The sequence below is a fragment of the Odocoileus virginianus genome, chromosome 33, assembly GCF_023699985.2.
Source record: "Odocoileus virginianus isolate 20LAN1187 ecotype Illinois chromosome 33, Ovbor_1.2, whole genome shotgun sequence".
In the NCBI taxonomy this organism is placed as follows: domain Eukaryota; kingdom Metazoa; phylum Chordata; class Mammalia; order Artiodactyla; family Cervidae; genus Odocoileus; species Odocoileus virginianus.
This window is the reverse complement of record NC_069706.1, coordinates 1,076,125-1,088,958: the sequence shown is the minus strand read 5'-3', so window position 1 is coordinate 1,088,958 and position 12,834 is coordinate 1,076,125. Positions and strand designations below refer to the sequence as shown.

General features: G+C 58.7%; 2 protein-coding genes across 2 annotated transcripts; one reads left to right on the top strand and one right to left on the bottom strand.

Annotated features, from left to right (window-relative positions):
* Positions 1 to 5: 5 nt before the first annotated feature.
* PERCC1 (proline and glutamate rich with coiled coil 1) lies at positions 6 to 1,462 on the bottom strand. The gene has a single exon (XM_070460382.1). The coding sequence runs from the start codon at positions 1,311 to 1,313 to the stop codon at positions 516 to 518; it is 798 nt and encodes a 265-aa protein (XP_070316483.1). The 5' UTR covers positions 1,314 to 1,462; the 3' UTR covers positions 6 to 515.
* A 7,190-nt stretch (positions 1,463 to 8,652) lies between these two features.
* UQCC4 (ubiquinol-cytochrome c reductase complex assembly factor 4) lies at positions 8,653 to 10,052 on the top strand. Its single transcript, XM_020886375.2, has 2 exons — positions 8,653 to 9,158; positions 9,235 to 10,052. The coding sequence occupies exons 1-2, from the start codon at positions 9,127 to 9,129 to the stop codon at positions 9,608 to 9,610; spliced, it is 408 nt and encodes a 135-aa protein (XP_020742034.1). The 5' UTR covers positions 8,653 to 9,126; the 3' UTR covers positions 9,611 to 10,052.
* Positions 10,053 to 12,834: the final 2,782 nt, after the last annotated feature.

The window sequence follows — 12,834 nt, the reverse complement described above, 5'->3', positions numbered from 1 at the left end:
TCCAGCCTGAGCCACCGAGCCCAGGCCCCACGGCTCCCCGGGGCCTCCCTCCCACAGCACTGTGGCCCCCGGGTGTTGGCTCCACACTGAGATAGCACCCTCTCCCCGCCCCACCAGAAAGCCCTCGGCCCAGTAGCTGGCCCTGGTGTGCTGTGGGCACCGCAAGGAGGGGCTGCCCTGGGGCCAGCCAGGTGGGCAGTGCAGAGGGCGGCCCTGCACCACTGGCTGGAACCTCGGGGGCTGGCCTGGGGGACATGGGATTCACCCACAGTGTGTAGACTCGAGCTCCCACCTCCGAGGGGCTGCAGCTCCTGCCCCGCCCTCCCTCCTATGGGCAGAGCCCCTGGGCAGCCCCGGCTGACCCCTGCCCTGGCCTGGGGAACCCCCACCTGAGCTGGTCCAAGTCCTGGTGGCTGCTGTGGCTGGGGGTCCCCTGGCTCCTTCCAGTTCAGCAGGAAAGCGAGTCCAGACACCTGGTGCCCTCGGCTCACCCCCCACTGACCCTCGAGCGATCACTAGGCCTCGGCCAGCTGCACCTCCTCCAGGCCCGGGGCCCCCGAGCCCAGCAGCTCAGACCCAGCCTCTGCCGACCAGCTGGCCAGCAGGTCGCTGAAGTCGGGCGTGCCGGGGTGCAGCAGGCCCAGGGGACTGGGCGCCGGCTCCCTCCAGAAGGACGGGGGCAGCTTCCTCTGGGTCATGGGGGTGATGTGGCCGTACTTGCGCTCCAGCCTGAGTCGCCGGCTGCCCGCTGCCTGGGGCCCTGAGCACTGCCGCAGCCCGTAGTCAAAAAGCTCAGCCAGGGGCCCCAGCAGAGGCGGCCCGTCCCCGCCAAGGCCTGGCCCACGCGCCTGCCCCTCGGGGCACCCTGGGGAGCAGCCCCCAGGCTCGGTGGCCTCATGGTCTTCCGGGGGTGCGCTGCGGGCCGGGCGCACCAGGTCGGCGCAGGAGAGCTCCCTGGCTGAGCTGCTGGCTGGGCGGCTGTCGGCGTAGATGTCGCAGGTGTCGGGGTCCTGCCCCCGGTCCTTGCGGCCAAAGTACCGCTGGATGTCACCGCTGATGAGCTCCGAGAACCGCAACAGCTGCAGCGGCGTCTCCGGGCCACTGGGGTCCTGGGGGAGCACTTCAGGGGCCCAGCCTGGGCTGCGGGGGGCTGGGCTGTGGCCCTCTGGCCCCTCGGCCTCCAGCTCCTCCTCCTCCCCCTCCTCCTCCTCCTCAGAAGTGTCTGGGGGCTCCGGGGCCAAGGGTGGGAAGGGCCGGAGGGCTGGCAGGGGCAGCCGGAAGTCACAGAGCGGCCGGATGACTCCCGCAGCCATCTCGCGGAGCGTCGGGGCAGTGGGTGCCGGCTGTGGAGGAAGGCAGAGAGGGGACAGGGTAGCGGTCGGGGCCCCAGCCCCCCTAGGGGGGCCACTGCAGGCTTGGGGCGGGTGCTGAGCTCAGGGATGGCTGATGTCTGGGGAGAGACAGGTGGTGGCCCGCGGGCAGGTGGGCGCAGCGGGAGTGGGCGTGCAGGCTGCAGTCACCCCGAGGGGCGGGTTCATCCTCCCCTGTGGGGGGTGCTGGCAAAAGTGCCCCTGAAACAGCGCCTCAGAGACGAGAGCGGTCCGGGGGGCAGGGAGCTGGCCAGGCTGGGCTGCGGGCGGGTTTGGGGTCCTCAGAGCGCTGTCCCAGCTCAGGGTTGCTGTGGCCCCTGACACACAGGCTGGCTGACGGGGGGCCCCCCTTGGTGCCCCCGCGAGCGTCTGTGGTTGGCAGGGTCCCCTGTGCCTGAGGCGCCAGTGCTGAGCCTGGGAGGCCGGGCCTGGCTGCCTTGACCCAGCTGCTCTGTCCCTTGAAGTCTGGGGGCTTCAGGGGCCATGAGGGTGATGCTGGGGGGCCTCTGGGGGAGGGCAGAGCCATTTCTCCACCCCCACCGCCCCAGGCTTCCCTGTGCTCTCTGTGGGGAGGAGGGGGCTCACCTCGAGTGTCCCTAGCCTGAGGCTAGGTGCGGGGAGGTGGTGCAGGCAGGACTGGGGAAGTCACTGACAGGTTGGAGGCCAAGGGGGCCTGCGGGCTGGGTGGTGGGTGCAGGAAGCTGATTCTGAATGCGGGAGGCCCCCACCCCGGGACAGGCCGAGCTCCTCTGCTTCAGGGAGGCAGGCAGGCCAGCCCTTGGCCAAGAGGCCTCCTGGTGGGCGCCCTGGCAGGAGGCAGGAAGAGAGGGAAGGGGGTTCAGAGAGGGAGGGGGTCCCAACTTCAGGAAACCATGCTGTGTGTGGGGGAGGGGCGAGGAGTCGGAGTTAGGGGAGCTCCCCTCCCCCGCCCCCTTCCCCTGCCGTCTGCTCGAAGATCTGGGGTCTCTCTTCACGGCCTGGGTGTCCCAGTGTCGGGGTACAGATGGCCGCTGGTGGGGAGCCGAGCCTCGAGTGTCCTGTCTCCCCCTGGCCTGGGCTTGTCCTCAATGACCCAGCCCTCCCACCCTGCTGGTAACCCCTCCCAGTGGGTGGGTGGTCTGCAGAGACCACCTGGGCAGAGGAGCCCACAGCCTTCTTCTGCCACCCGCGCCCGCCCGCCGCCCAGCCTGGCTCCTACCTGCCGCGGCCTGCAGCTCCCACTGGGCAGGCCCACCTCCACCTGGGCTCAAGCGTTTATAGCTGAGCTCCGTGGCCGGCCAGGCCGGCAAATATTTGATGACTGCATTGTCATCGCAGACTGGGCAAATAGAGCCCGTTTGCTTTAGCGCCCGGCAACCAGGGCCCCGCGGGGGGAGCCTCAGCCTGCCCGGGGATGGTGGAGTGTTTGCCGCTCGCCCAGCTGGCTCACACCCGGCGGAGGACCCTTATCTCAGCCGCTGATTGGGGCCCAGACCCAGCCTTGTCAAATAGGCGGAAAATTAAATTTCATGCTATTTTGACTTCTGGAGTAGCCTTCTCTAGAGGACATCCTGCCTCCGCAGCGTCCGGGGTGAGCGGGCTCTGGGCCAACAGTGGCCCTGAAAGCCCAGGAGGGCCAGGGACCACCAGCTGGGCCGCTCCCGCCACTTCCCACCGCTCCAGAGCTGCAGGTGCATGTGCAGCAAACCCCGAGGAGCCCCCGCCACCCCCAGGGCCTCGCCCTTGGCACCTCCTTCTCTGGCATCTGGGTCCTCCTCCGAGGGACTTGGTAGCCCCTCCAGCCCCGGGGGTCCCACCCAGGGGTGTCCTCACCACGTCTCCTGGGCGGTTTCAGTCGACACCGCAAGCAGGACCCCAGAAGGCCTGCCACCCTGTCAACCCCCGCCCAGGAGCCAGGCCCGGACCCCAGCATCTTCCCATCCTCCCTGCCCCCTCCATGTGCTGCTGCACTCACGTCCGGGGCCGCCCAGTCAGTTCCCAGCAAACCGGGGGCATGAGCAGAGCTGGGGGAGACTCTCACAGCCCTGGAGGCCAGCAGCCCAAAGTGAAAGGTCCTTCCCGAGGCTCTAGCGGGGAGCCCACCCGCCCTGCTGTCTTCTGGCATCTGGTGTCGCCTGTGATCCCAGCCTCTGCTCATCACAGGGCCGCCCCACCCCACCCGTGTCCTGTCCAAGCTTCCCTGCTCTTTCGAGAACACCTGTACCAGGACTGCGGGCCACTCCTGTCCCTCTGACCTCACCCTGACTTGATCTCACCCCACTGACTCTCCTTCCACGTGAGGGTCCCTTCTGAGGTTCATGTGGACACGGTTTGGAGGACACAGTTCCGCCTCGTCACCCACCATGCATGGGCATAGCTGGGTGCTTTCCTCCCGGACAGCAGCCCCAGTGCTGGGGGTGGGGGGTCTCCCAAAGCCTCCACTGCTCGGGGGCCAGGTTCCGAGCACAGGACAGCAGCCCCTCCCAGCCTGGGCCCCATGACCACTCACAGCCTGAGACCTCCCTCTGGCTGCAGGCCTCACCTGTCCACCCCCTCCCTGGGCCCTTCAGCTCCAGGTTCCAGCGCCCCCTCCAAGGGGGCGGCTCCCCTCCCATCCCACAGGGGTCCTAGTGGGGACTGTGGGGGGACTTGTCCCACTGGAAGCTGCCAGTCACTTCTCCGCCACCTGGAGGGCCCAACGCCTGGCTTCAGGACTGGCTTCAGGGAAGTGACAGGACATGCGAAGTTCTAACCTAGGGCCGTGACCCACCCCACGGGGGCCTTTGCAGCAGCCAAGGAAGGCTGGAGCTCGGTGTCCAGTGGCTGCCCAGGGTGGCTGGAATCTCAGGGTCCCTCTCTGCCCAGACACAGCCCCAAAGAGCACCCTCCATGACCTGCCCAGGACCCAGGCCTGGACCCCAGCATCTGCCCAGACCCCAGCTGCAGTGCCCACCACTGCCTGTCGGGAACAGCCAGGGCCCGGGCCTGGGAAAGGGCTGGAGTCCCTGGGGCAACTGGGTCAGCCCTGCAGGGTGGCGAGGGCAGTGCAATCTGGGTGGACGCCCAAGGAGAGCCTGTGGGTCAGTCTCCAGCCCTCGCCTGTGCCGGGCCCCTAGCTGGGGGGGCCCGGGCTGAGGAAGATGAGGTGTAGCCGTGCCCTGGAGAAGGTCCTGCCATGTGACCAGAGGGGGGCTTCACGAAGGACGGGGTCTGCGGGTGCTGAGGGGGCAGGGGCTCCCCCAGCCGAGCCGGGGGAGTGAAGGCGCTCCAGCAGAGGAGATGGCCTGGCGAGGACCCAGGGAGCTGGGAGCCGGCACCCCGTGGTCGGCTGAGGGATGGCCCCGAGGATGCCCACTCCCTCCCCCTGGGAACTGCCGAAGACTTACCTGGCAGAGGGACCCAGCAGGACTGACTGAGTGAAGGACCCTGAGGCAGGAGGCAGCCCTGGGTTACCCCACCGGCCGTAATTCACAGAGGGAAGGTGGAGGGTCCAAGCGCGGGGTGAGGGGACATGGGGAGACAGAAGCAGAGAGTCCCTGCTGGCTTTGAACCGGGGAGGGGGCCTCAAGCCAAGGAAAGGAGTGGCCTCCAAGCCCCCTGACCCTTGGGGCCCCTGAGTGGGCTGGGGGCCAAGGTGCTCAGGCTGCCAGGCCCCCCGGCACCTGCTCCCAGCCGGCCCCCTCATGGGCGGCGTGGGGCCTTCACAGCCCTGGGCCCACCTGCCCCCACCTCTGCTCTCAGGCCTCGGCCCCGGGAGGCAGGCTCTGCTTTTCCAAAGGTGGTGGCCCTGCTTGTCCCCACGCACCCTGTATTGATCTTCCCAGGGAAAATCAATAGGTCCAATATGCCAGCTCTCAAGTGGCGCTACAGTAAATTACTCCCGCCATCGGGCACACCGGGCGGCAGCCTCCCTCCCATTAGTGGAGCGTCAGGCCTGTGTGAGGTTGCTCTGTGTGCTTAGAGATAATGAAGGCTGAGGTGTTGGTTTATGCCCTGGGGGGGCGGGGGCATTGCTGCCAGTGTGGGGCACCTGTCACCCAGCGCCCTGCCAAGATTGCTGGGGTCAGGAAGCGGAGGGTCCTGGAGACGCTCTGGGGGTGGCCCCAGGAGCATCTGGTTGTGGTTTTCCTGTCGGGGCTCCCCCACTTTGGAAAGTCAAGCAAACCCCAGCATTTGGGGCTGCTGTCACCAGCAGATGCTCCGGCCAGAGGCCGGAGGGGACATACATGTCGCTGAACAAGTGCGTTTCAGCAGGGAGAGCTCACAGCCCGCAGTGCAGGTGTCTCAGGAGGCGGGCCTTACAAAGGGCTCTGGGTTCAGCGACGTGTGCGTGGGGGCTGTGCTCTGGGGGCTGTGAGTCTCCAGGGGCTGCTGTAACAAAGGATCACTGATGAGGCGGGGCAGGGGCAGTTAAAACAACAGAGTTCCTTTCTCACAGTTTCAGAGGCCAGATATCTGAAACCACGAAGACTCTGAAGAAACTCTTCCAGGCCTTTCTTTAAGCTTCTGGTGCAGCCGGGATCCTCCCAGCTCCTCAGCTCTTAGCTCCATCATTCCAGTCTCTACCTGCCTCTTGGCATGGCCTTCTCCCCAAGTGTCTCTGGGTCTTTTCTCCTCTTATAAGGATGCCATTTAGGGCCCACCCTATCCAATATGACATGCATACGTGGGTGCTAAGTCACTTCAATCATGTCTGACTTTGTGATCCCATGGACCGTAGCCTGCCAGGCTCCTCTGCCCGTGGGATTCTCCAGACAAGAATACTAGAGTGGGTAGCCATTCCCTTCTCCAGGGGATCTTCCTGACCCAGGAATCTAACCCGAATCTCTTACATCTCCTGCATGGGCAGGCGGGGTCTTTACCACTAGTGCCACCTGGGAAATCCCATCCAATATGACATAGTTTTAACTAATTACATCCACAAAGACCTTTCCAAATAGGGATCATGTGGTGGGCTCCAGGGGGTCAGAATTTGGAAGAACATTGTTCAGTCCAGTGCAGCATCACTTAAAAGTTGTATTTCTTTTTAGCTGCTCTGAGTCTCTGTTGCGGCACACAGGCTCCTCACTGCTCACGGGCTTCCTCTCGTTGCTGAGAGTGAGGATGACTCTTCAACGCAGTGCTTGGGCTTCTCCTTGCAGTGGCTTCTCTTGTTGTGGAGTACAGGCTCTAGAGTGCATGGGCTCAGTAGTGCCTCCCAACATGTATGAGCTTAGTTCCTGGCAGGGTTTGAACCCACATCCCCTGCATTGGAAAGCAGATTCTTAACCACGGAACCACCAGGGGAGTCCCTAGTATAGCATCTAAATACATCTTGTCCAGAAGGAGGACAGCCACGTCTGGTGAATGACCAGAGTCCCTCCCATTAGCCAGGAAGCGAGTATTTGGTCTTTTCTTGAGGCTTGGGCCACATCACATTCATGTCTTGTCTGTATTCAGATGTGATTGTCTTGAGCCACCGTGGTCATGGAGTGCCCTGGTCCAACACGGATGTTCTCTGAAGTTGTTTCTGTCCCATGGGAGAGCCCAGCTCTGAGCCCCAGGCCAGCTCCCAGAGATCAGGGCCTGCTGACTCCACAGGACCCGTGTCCTTTGCATCATGCCTTCACCTAGAATGGAGACCCGGCCAGCAGGACTTGGGCACAGAGGACATGTAGATTTGCTAAATCTTTGCTATGGCCTGCACTGCTCCTCCTGGACTCTGACCTCAGAGCACCCTAGGAGCCTGATGGCCGTAAGGGAACATCCATTGCTTCAGGATGGAAAGATATTTGCATGCTATCCCGTTAACATTAACAGCTGCCCCGGGGCCTGCTAAGGGCCCCTCAGGCAGAGGTCCAGTCTTGGAAGCAGCTGTGAAGGACAGGAGATGCCCATTTTACAGCTGAGGAAGCAGAGGCTCAAGGGGCACCTGTCCAGGTGTCTAATTTCTGTCACGCATCCAAGGCAGTCATCAAGACAGTTTTAGTGACTCTTTAGAGACTGCCTTGCCCGGGGGTGGGGTCCCTGCCTCCCCACCAGCCCCTGCCCTTGACCCCCCCCCAGCTCTGGGCCCCCTCTGCTGGCCCAGGGCAGCTTGTGCCCAGATGCCTGAAAGCAGACCAACCAGGTGGTGGCATCAGCTGCAGTTAGCAGCTCCACCCCTAACCTCAGGGTCCTCCTTCTCAGGTTATCCTCACCTCCTCCAGGAAGCCCTACAGGCTGTACACCAGAATGACTGTGGTCCATCCTCCTGCCCGTAGCCGTGCTCCTGGGGTTCCCTGTGGCTGAACTGGTTCGGCAGTGACTCTGGGTGGGGTTCTGGGGTGGAACAGGTGGGGCGGGGCCCAGTGAGGAGGACGTGAGCACACAGGCGCCTCTGTTGACACAGCAGCTCTGAACACAACCCTGGGTTTGGAGCTGAGCCGCCGCCAGGGGTTCAGGGTTGGGCTTCCCTGGGTGGGAAGACTTCCCAGGTGCTGCTGAGTTAGGAACACCTCCAGTCTGCCACCCTTGCTCAAGTGTCTCCAGCATTCCTGGGGTGTGGCAGGAGCCCCGAGGCTGTGGCTTCTCCCACCAGAAAGCAGGTGCAGGATAAGCTCAAGGCAAAGGTGCTGAACCAGGGAGGCGGCAAATTACAGCTGCCAACCAAAGATTGTCACTCGCCACCCGGTTCTACAAAAATGAAGTCACTAGCCAATGCAGTCGCTGAAGTTCAACACACCCTGAAAGGAGTTAAGGGAAAACTGACCAAAAAAAAACCCCAGCACCCTCTCATGTTGTGCTTTTTGTTTTTCAAATGTCACAGGTCACAAGGTGGCCTGGTAATCTGATTTTGTCACCAAGTGCCCCCTCACCCCCACCCCAGCACATTCCCACATCGCCACAGAGTGTGTGGCGATGCCTGGGTCCTCCTATATGGTCTCCACACAGCACGGCTCAGCTGACCCAGCGCCAGTTTGCCTCTGTGGAGCCGACTGGGGAGCAGGGTAGACAGGGAGTCCCGAGACAGCTCGGGGCTGCCTCTCCCGATCGAACTCCTGCAAGTGGACAGGAAGGTCCCCGAGGAGCACGCTGTAGCCTCCATTCACAACAATGGCGCTCTGGGCCCCGCGCAGGTGGTCCCGCTGGCCTGACGAGGGAGACGTGCCCGAGTGCGCGCCGGCTCCGCAGGGAGGGCCACGGGTGTGCCCTGGTGCCGTGGGTGACGGCCCACGGCCCTGCGGCTGAACCGTGCACCTGCCCCGCAGGGCGGATGGTGTATATGCGGCGACGGCTGCGCAGCTCGGAGCCCGCAGAGCTTGTGGGCTGGGTGCGGCCCCGGGGCCGGGGACACTAGTCGGCGGGACTTGGCTGAAGTCTCACGAAGAGAGCAAGACAGCGGCGCGAAGCCAGGGGAAGAGGCGTCCGGGGCTGCGCCGGCACTGCGAGAAGGGTGCGTAGTGTGGGCCGTTATCGGGGGACCCGCGCTGAGGCGAGCTCATCAGAGGACCACGCTAACTCTCCGTCCCCGCCGATGGGCCTCAGGCCTGGGGCGCAAGCCCAACGCGAGGAAGGCTAGTGCTGCCTCTGGCCGGCCGCGAACTACATTTCCCGGCATGCCCGCGCGGCCGGCCGGGAGCGGGCCTGCGACGGAAGAGGCTGCAGGAGGACGTGAGTCATTTCCGCTGCGCGAGCGGGGACCCACGTTCTGTAGTCGTGAGCGGAGGCCCGGAACAGCACCCAACTTCCGGCTTCGCGCGACGGAAGTGACAGGACGGCGGCGCGCGGCGGCGCCGAGCGCGGAGCCGGGGTCGCGATGAGTGGCGTTCTGTGCGCGCCGGCGGCCGGGTGAGCTGCGCGAGGTCTCGGTGGGACCTCGGGCGGAAGGGGCGGGCGCGCGCGCTCACTGCTTTCTCTCTTCCAGGGCGTTCCAGGCGCTGAGGCTCGTGCGCTGGGCTTCCCGAAGCCCGCCTCCGCCGCCCAGCGGCCGGGCTCGAGCCCAGCTCGCGGCCGAGGGCGATGAAGAGGATGACCCTCACCGCCCCCTTCGGTTTTCCTCCAGCAGAGCCGCGCCGCTCCGCTGGACAGTGAAGCAGTCCCTGGGAACCGAGCAGCAGCGGCCCTGGTGGGTGGTGCTGCCCTTCAGCTTGTCCCTCATGGCTCTGGTCATTTGGTGCTTCTTTAGGCAGGAGACCAGCGCGGACCGGTGGTTGAGACGGATGTTGCTGGAAGAGGTACCAGAGCCCAGCGACGCTTCTGAAGATCCTGGAGTTCCGGTGGCCCACGGGGCGAGGACTTAATGGGGTGCCAGGAGCGAAGCAACAGACCTCCGCCCTTAGGCTTTGGCGTCGCGTTTGACCGTTTCTGTCCCCGTTATTACACGCGTCCTGAGACTAAGGGACTTGAATGACGCACCTGGCCAAGCTGAGCCCTTGAAGGCAACGTAGGATGTCAGCAGATCGGAACCGGCTCCTTGTCTGATGCTCGTTTCCCATCGAATACGTCGGAAAGCTTTCTCAGGTCCACGGAAAAGGTTTTGGTCGCAGCATGTGCTGTTGGATTTGTGCTGTCTTTGTACATTATTGTGTTTACAAAGCAACGTAGTGACAGCTGTAGTCCAGTGTGATCCACTTTCTGAGACACAGTGACTGGCAGAAGAGTTAAACATTTTATCTTACAGTGTACTGTGATGTGTATAAATTGATGTTAGTTTAACAAACAATAAAATTTTTAAGTTGGAAATGTGAAGTTAAGCCAGTTTTTTTTTAAGCACTTCATTTTAAAAAAAGGAGCCTTCTAGTCATTTCAATTCCTTTAGTTTTGTTTTTTTCCCCCAGAATAGGAGCTGAGGAAAGAAACCTAAATGTAACTGGTGGAATATGATCAAACAATACCAGAAATAATGAGCTTCCTCAGCTCTGTACATTTTTATCTTTAGCACGACAATAACTTAACTGAGTAGAGTAAAATTGGTAAATATTTTTGTTGACAACTTAAAAGTATTTTGGGTATGTAAATGATTATGTTTCTCAAAGTACTGCTTAGTAGGAAATGTGCTTAATTCTGGATTAAATACATAAAGGGATGATTTTACTTACTTAGCATTTTAGTAGAACGTTTTATCTTGACTTCTTTGGTGCCAAAGTTAACTGGAAATTTCTCTCACCTGGATTGAAGACCACTGACTCTATAGCAGTGTACCAGTCTTGTACTTTTGCAAGACCTCTGCAAAAGGGTTCAAAGCAGTTACCTCTAGGTGGTAGGACTAGTGTTTCCAATTCTCTTCTTTCTGCTTACCACAGTGTCTAACTTTTCCAAATATAGCTTATTGCTTTGATCATATGAAAGTTAATGAAAACAAAATTTCTTGTTTTTTTTTTCTTGCAGGAGCTAGTGAGAGTAAAACCAGGATTCAGGTTTGAATCAAACAAAATGGTTCACAACCAAAAAGGTCACAATCACTCCAGACCAGAGAAAGGACATCTTAGTTCTCTGCTACCAATGGGACTGAGACAATTTTTTTTTTTTTTTAAATCCCAGGAAAAGTTACTGAGGTCAAATGATCTCATATCTTCTAAGCAGCTGTGCTATTTTTTGTATGTGTCTGGGTACTATCCCAGCCTTTTAAGAACATTCTTTAAAAGTCCCCAAAATGACAGGCCTTACAGTCCTTACAACTTCTCTTCAAGGAAGGTGCCTCTTGAGTGAGGAGGGAAAGGAAGCATCGTTTTAAAGATCCCCAGATTTCTTTGTCTTGAGCCCTTTTTTAAGCTCAATGTGGCTCTCTGTATGTGGGCTTCCCTGGTGGCTCAGCGTTAAAGAATCTGCAGGAGATTCCATCCCTGGGTCGGGAAGATCACCTGGAGAAGGAAATGGCAACCCACTCCAGTATTTTTGCCTGGAGAATTCCATGGACAGAGGAGCCTGGTGGGCAACAGTCCATAGGGTCGCAAAGAGTTGGACACAACTGAGCACATACACGTGGCTCTCTATACATCTCCACTGGACTTTACTGGTTCCTCAAACTCCTTAGGTTGGAAACAGAATTCAGCTCTCTCAAACCTGTTTGTATCCTTCCCAGCTTGGGACCTTGAAATTATCCTAGGCTTCTTTCTCATTGCCTACATCCTGACAGTCTTCAAGATCTGTTTTGTCTTCCAAAGAATTCACAGGCCCTGTTTCATTCTCCTGCTTGATTTCCTTAAAAAATGTCATGTTCATTTTTTGCTATTTTAATTTCCAGGTTTCAATGTACTGTTTGTAGAGGTAGTGTATTTTTTAGGCAATGTGAACATATAAAGAAGGTAGTCATTCATCCCACCACTAATGATAGTTTATACTATTTTAGTGTATTACTTGTATTTGAAAAAACAACAGGAACTTATATTCTTGGGACAAAATCACTGCAGAGGTGATTGCAGCCATGAAATTAAAAGACGCTTACTCCTTGGAAGGAAAGTTATGACCAACCTAGATAGCATATTAAGAAACAGAGACATTTCTTTGACAACAAAGGTCCGTCTAGTCTAGGCTATGGTTTTTCCAGTGGTCATGTGTGGATTTGACAGTTGGACTATAAAGAAAGCTGAGCACAGAAGAATTGATGTTTTTGAACTGTGGTGTTGGAGAAGACTCTTGAGAGTCCCTTGGACTGCAAGGAGATCCAACCAGTCCATCCTAAAGGAGATCAGTCCTGGGTGTTCATTGGAAGGACTGATGCTGAAGCTGAAACTCCAATACTTTGGCCACCTGATGCGAAGAACTGACTCATTTGAAAAGACCCTGATGCTGGGAAAGATTGAGGGCAGAAGGAGAAGGGGACAACAGAGGATGAGATGGTTGGATGGCATCACCGGCTCGATGGACATGGGTTTGGGTGGACTCTGGCAGTTGGTGATGGACAGGGAGGTCTGGCGCGCTGTGGTTCATGGGGTTGCAGAGTCAGACATGACTAAACGACTGAACTGAAAGTATGGAACTGCTGTATCTTGCTTTGTCTTGTCACTTGAGGAGCATTTTTCTTGTTAATTCTCAGGAAGCATTTTCATTCTCTGCGAGGTGCTCTTAAGTTTTTGCCAAATAACTCTGATATCTTTGTACATCTTTGTCTGAATCTCATTCTTTTTTAGGTTGGAGTTTCTAGAAATGGAACAAATTAGTTTTCCATAAAGATCCATACCCTTTCCTTCTAGCCACACTTCCTTCAAGGGTATTCTTGCTGCAGGTTAGAGTGTTGTTGGTTTTCTGTGCAGAATAACAACAAAAGTGCCTGCTCCAAGAGCTCTTATTTTGTGCATTCTAAGTCGCTTCAGTCGTGTCCAACTCTTTTCAACCCTATGGACTAGAGCCCACCAGACCCTTCTGTCCACTGTGATTATCCAGACAAGAAGACTGGAGTGGGTTGCCGTTTCTTCCTTCAGGTGATCTTCCTGACCCAGGGATGCAAACCTTTTCTCCTTCATTGGCAGTCAGGTTCTTTAGCACTAGCACTGCTTTGGGAAGCCCCCTTCTTTGTTTAATTTGC

Coding starts and splice junctions, on each gene's coding strand:
- PERCC1 (XM_070460382.1), bottom strand. CDS start 1,313: ATGGCTGCGGGAGTCATCCGGCCGCTCTGTGACTTCCGGCTGCCCCTG.
- UQCC4 (XM_020886375.2), top strand. CDS start 9,127: ATGAGTGGCGTTCTGTGCGCGCCGGCGGCCGG. Junction 9,159..9,234: donor CTGTGCGCGCCGGCGGCCGG/GTGAGCTGCGCG, acceptor TCTCTCTTCCAG/GGCGTTCCAGGCGCTGAGGC.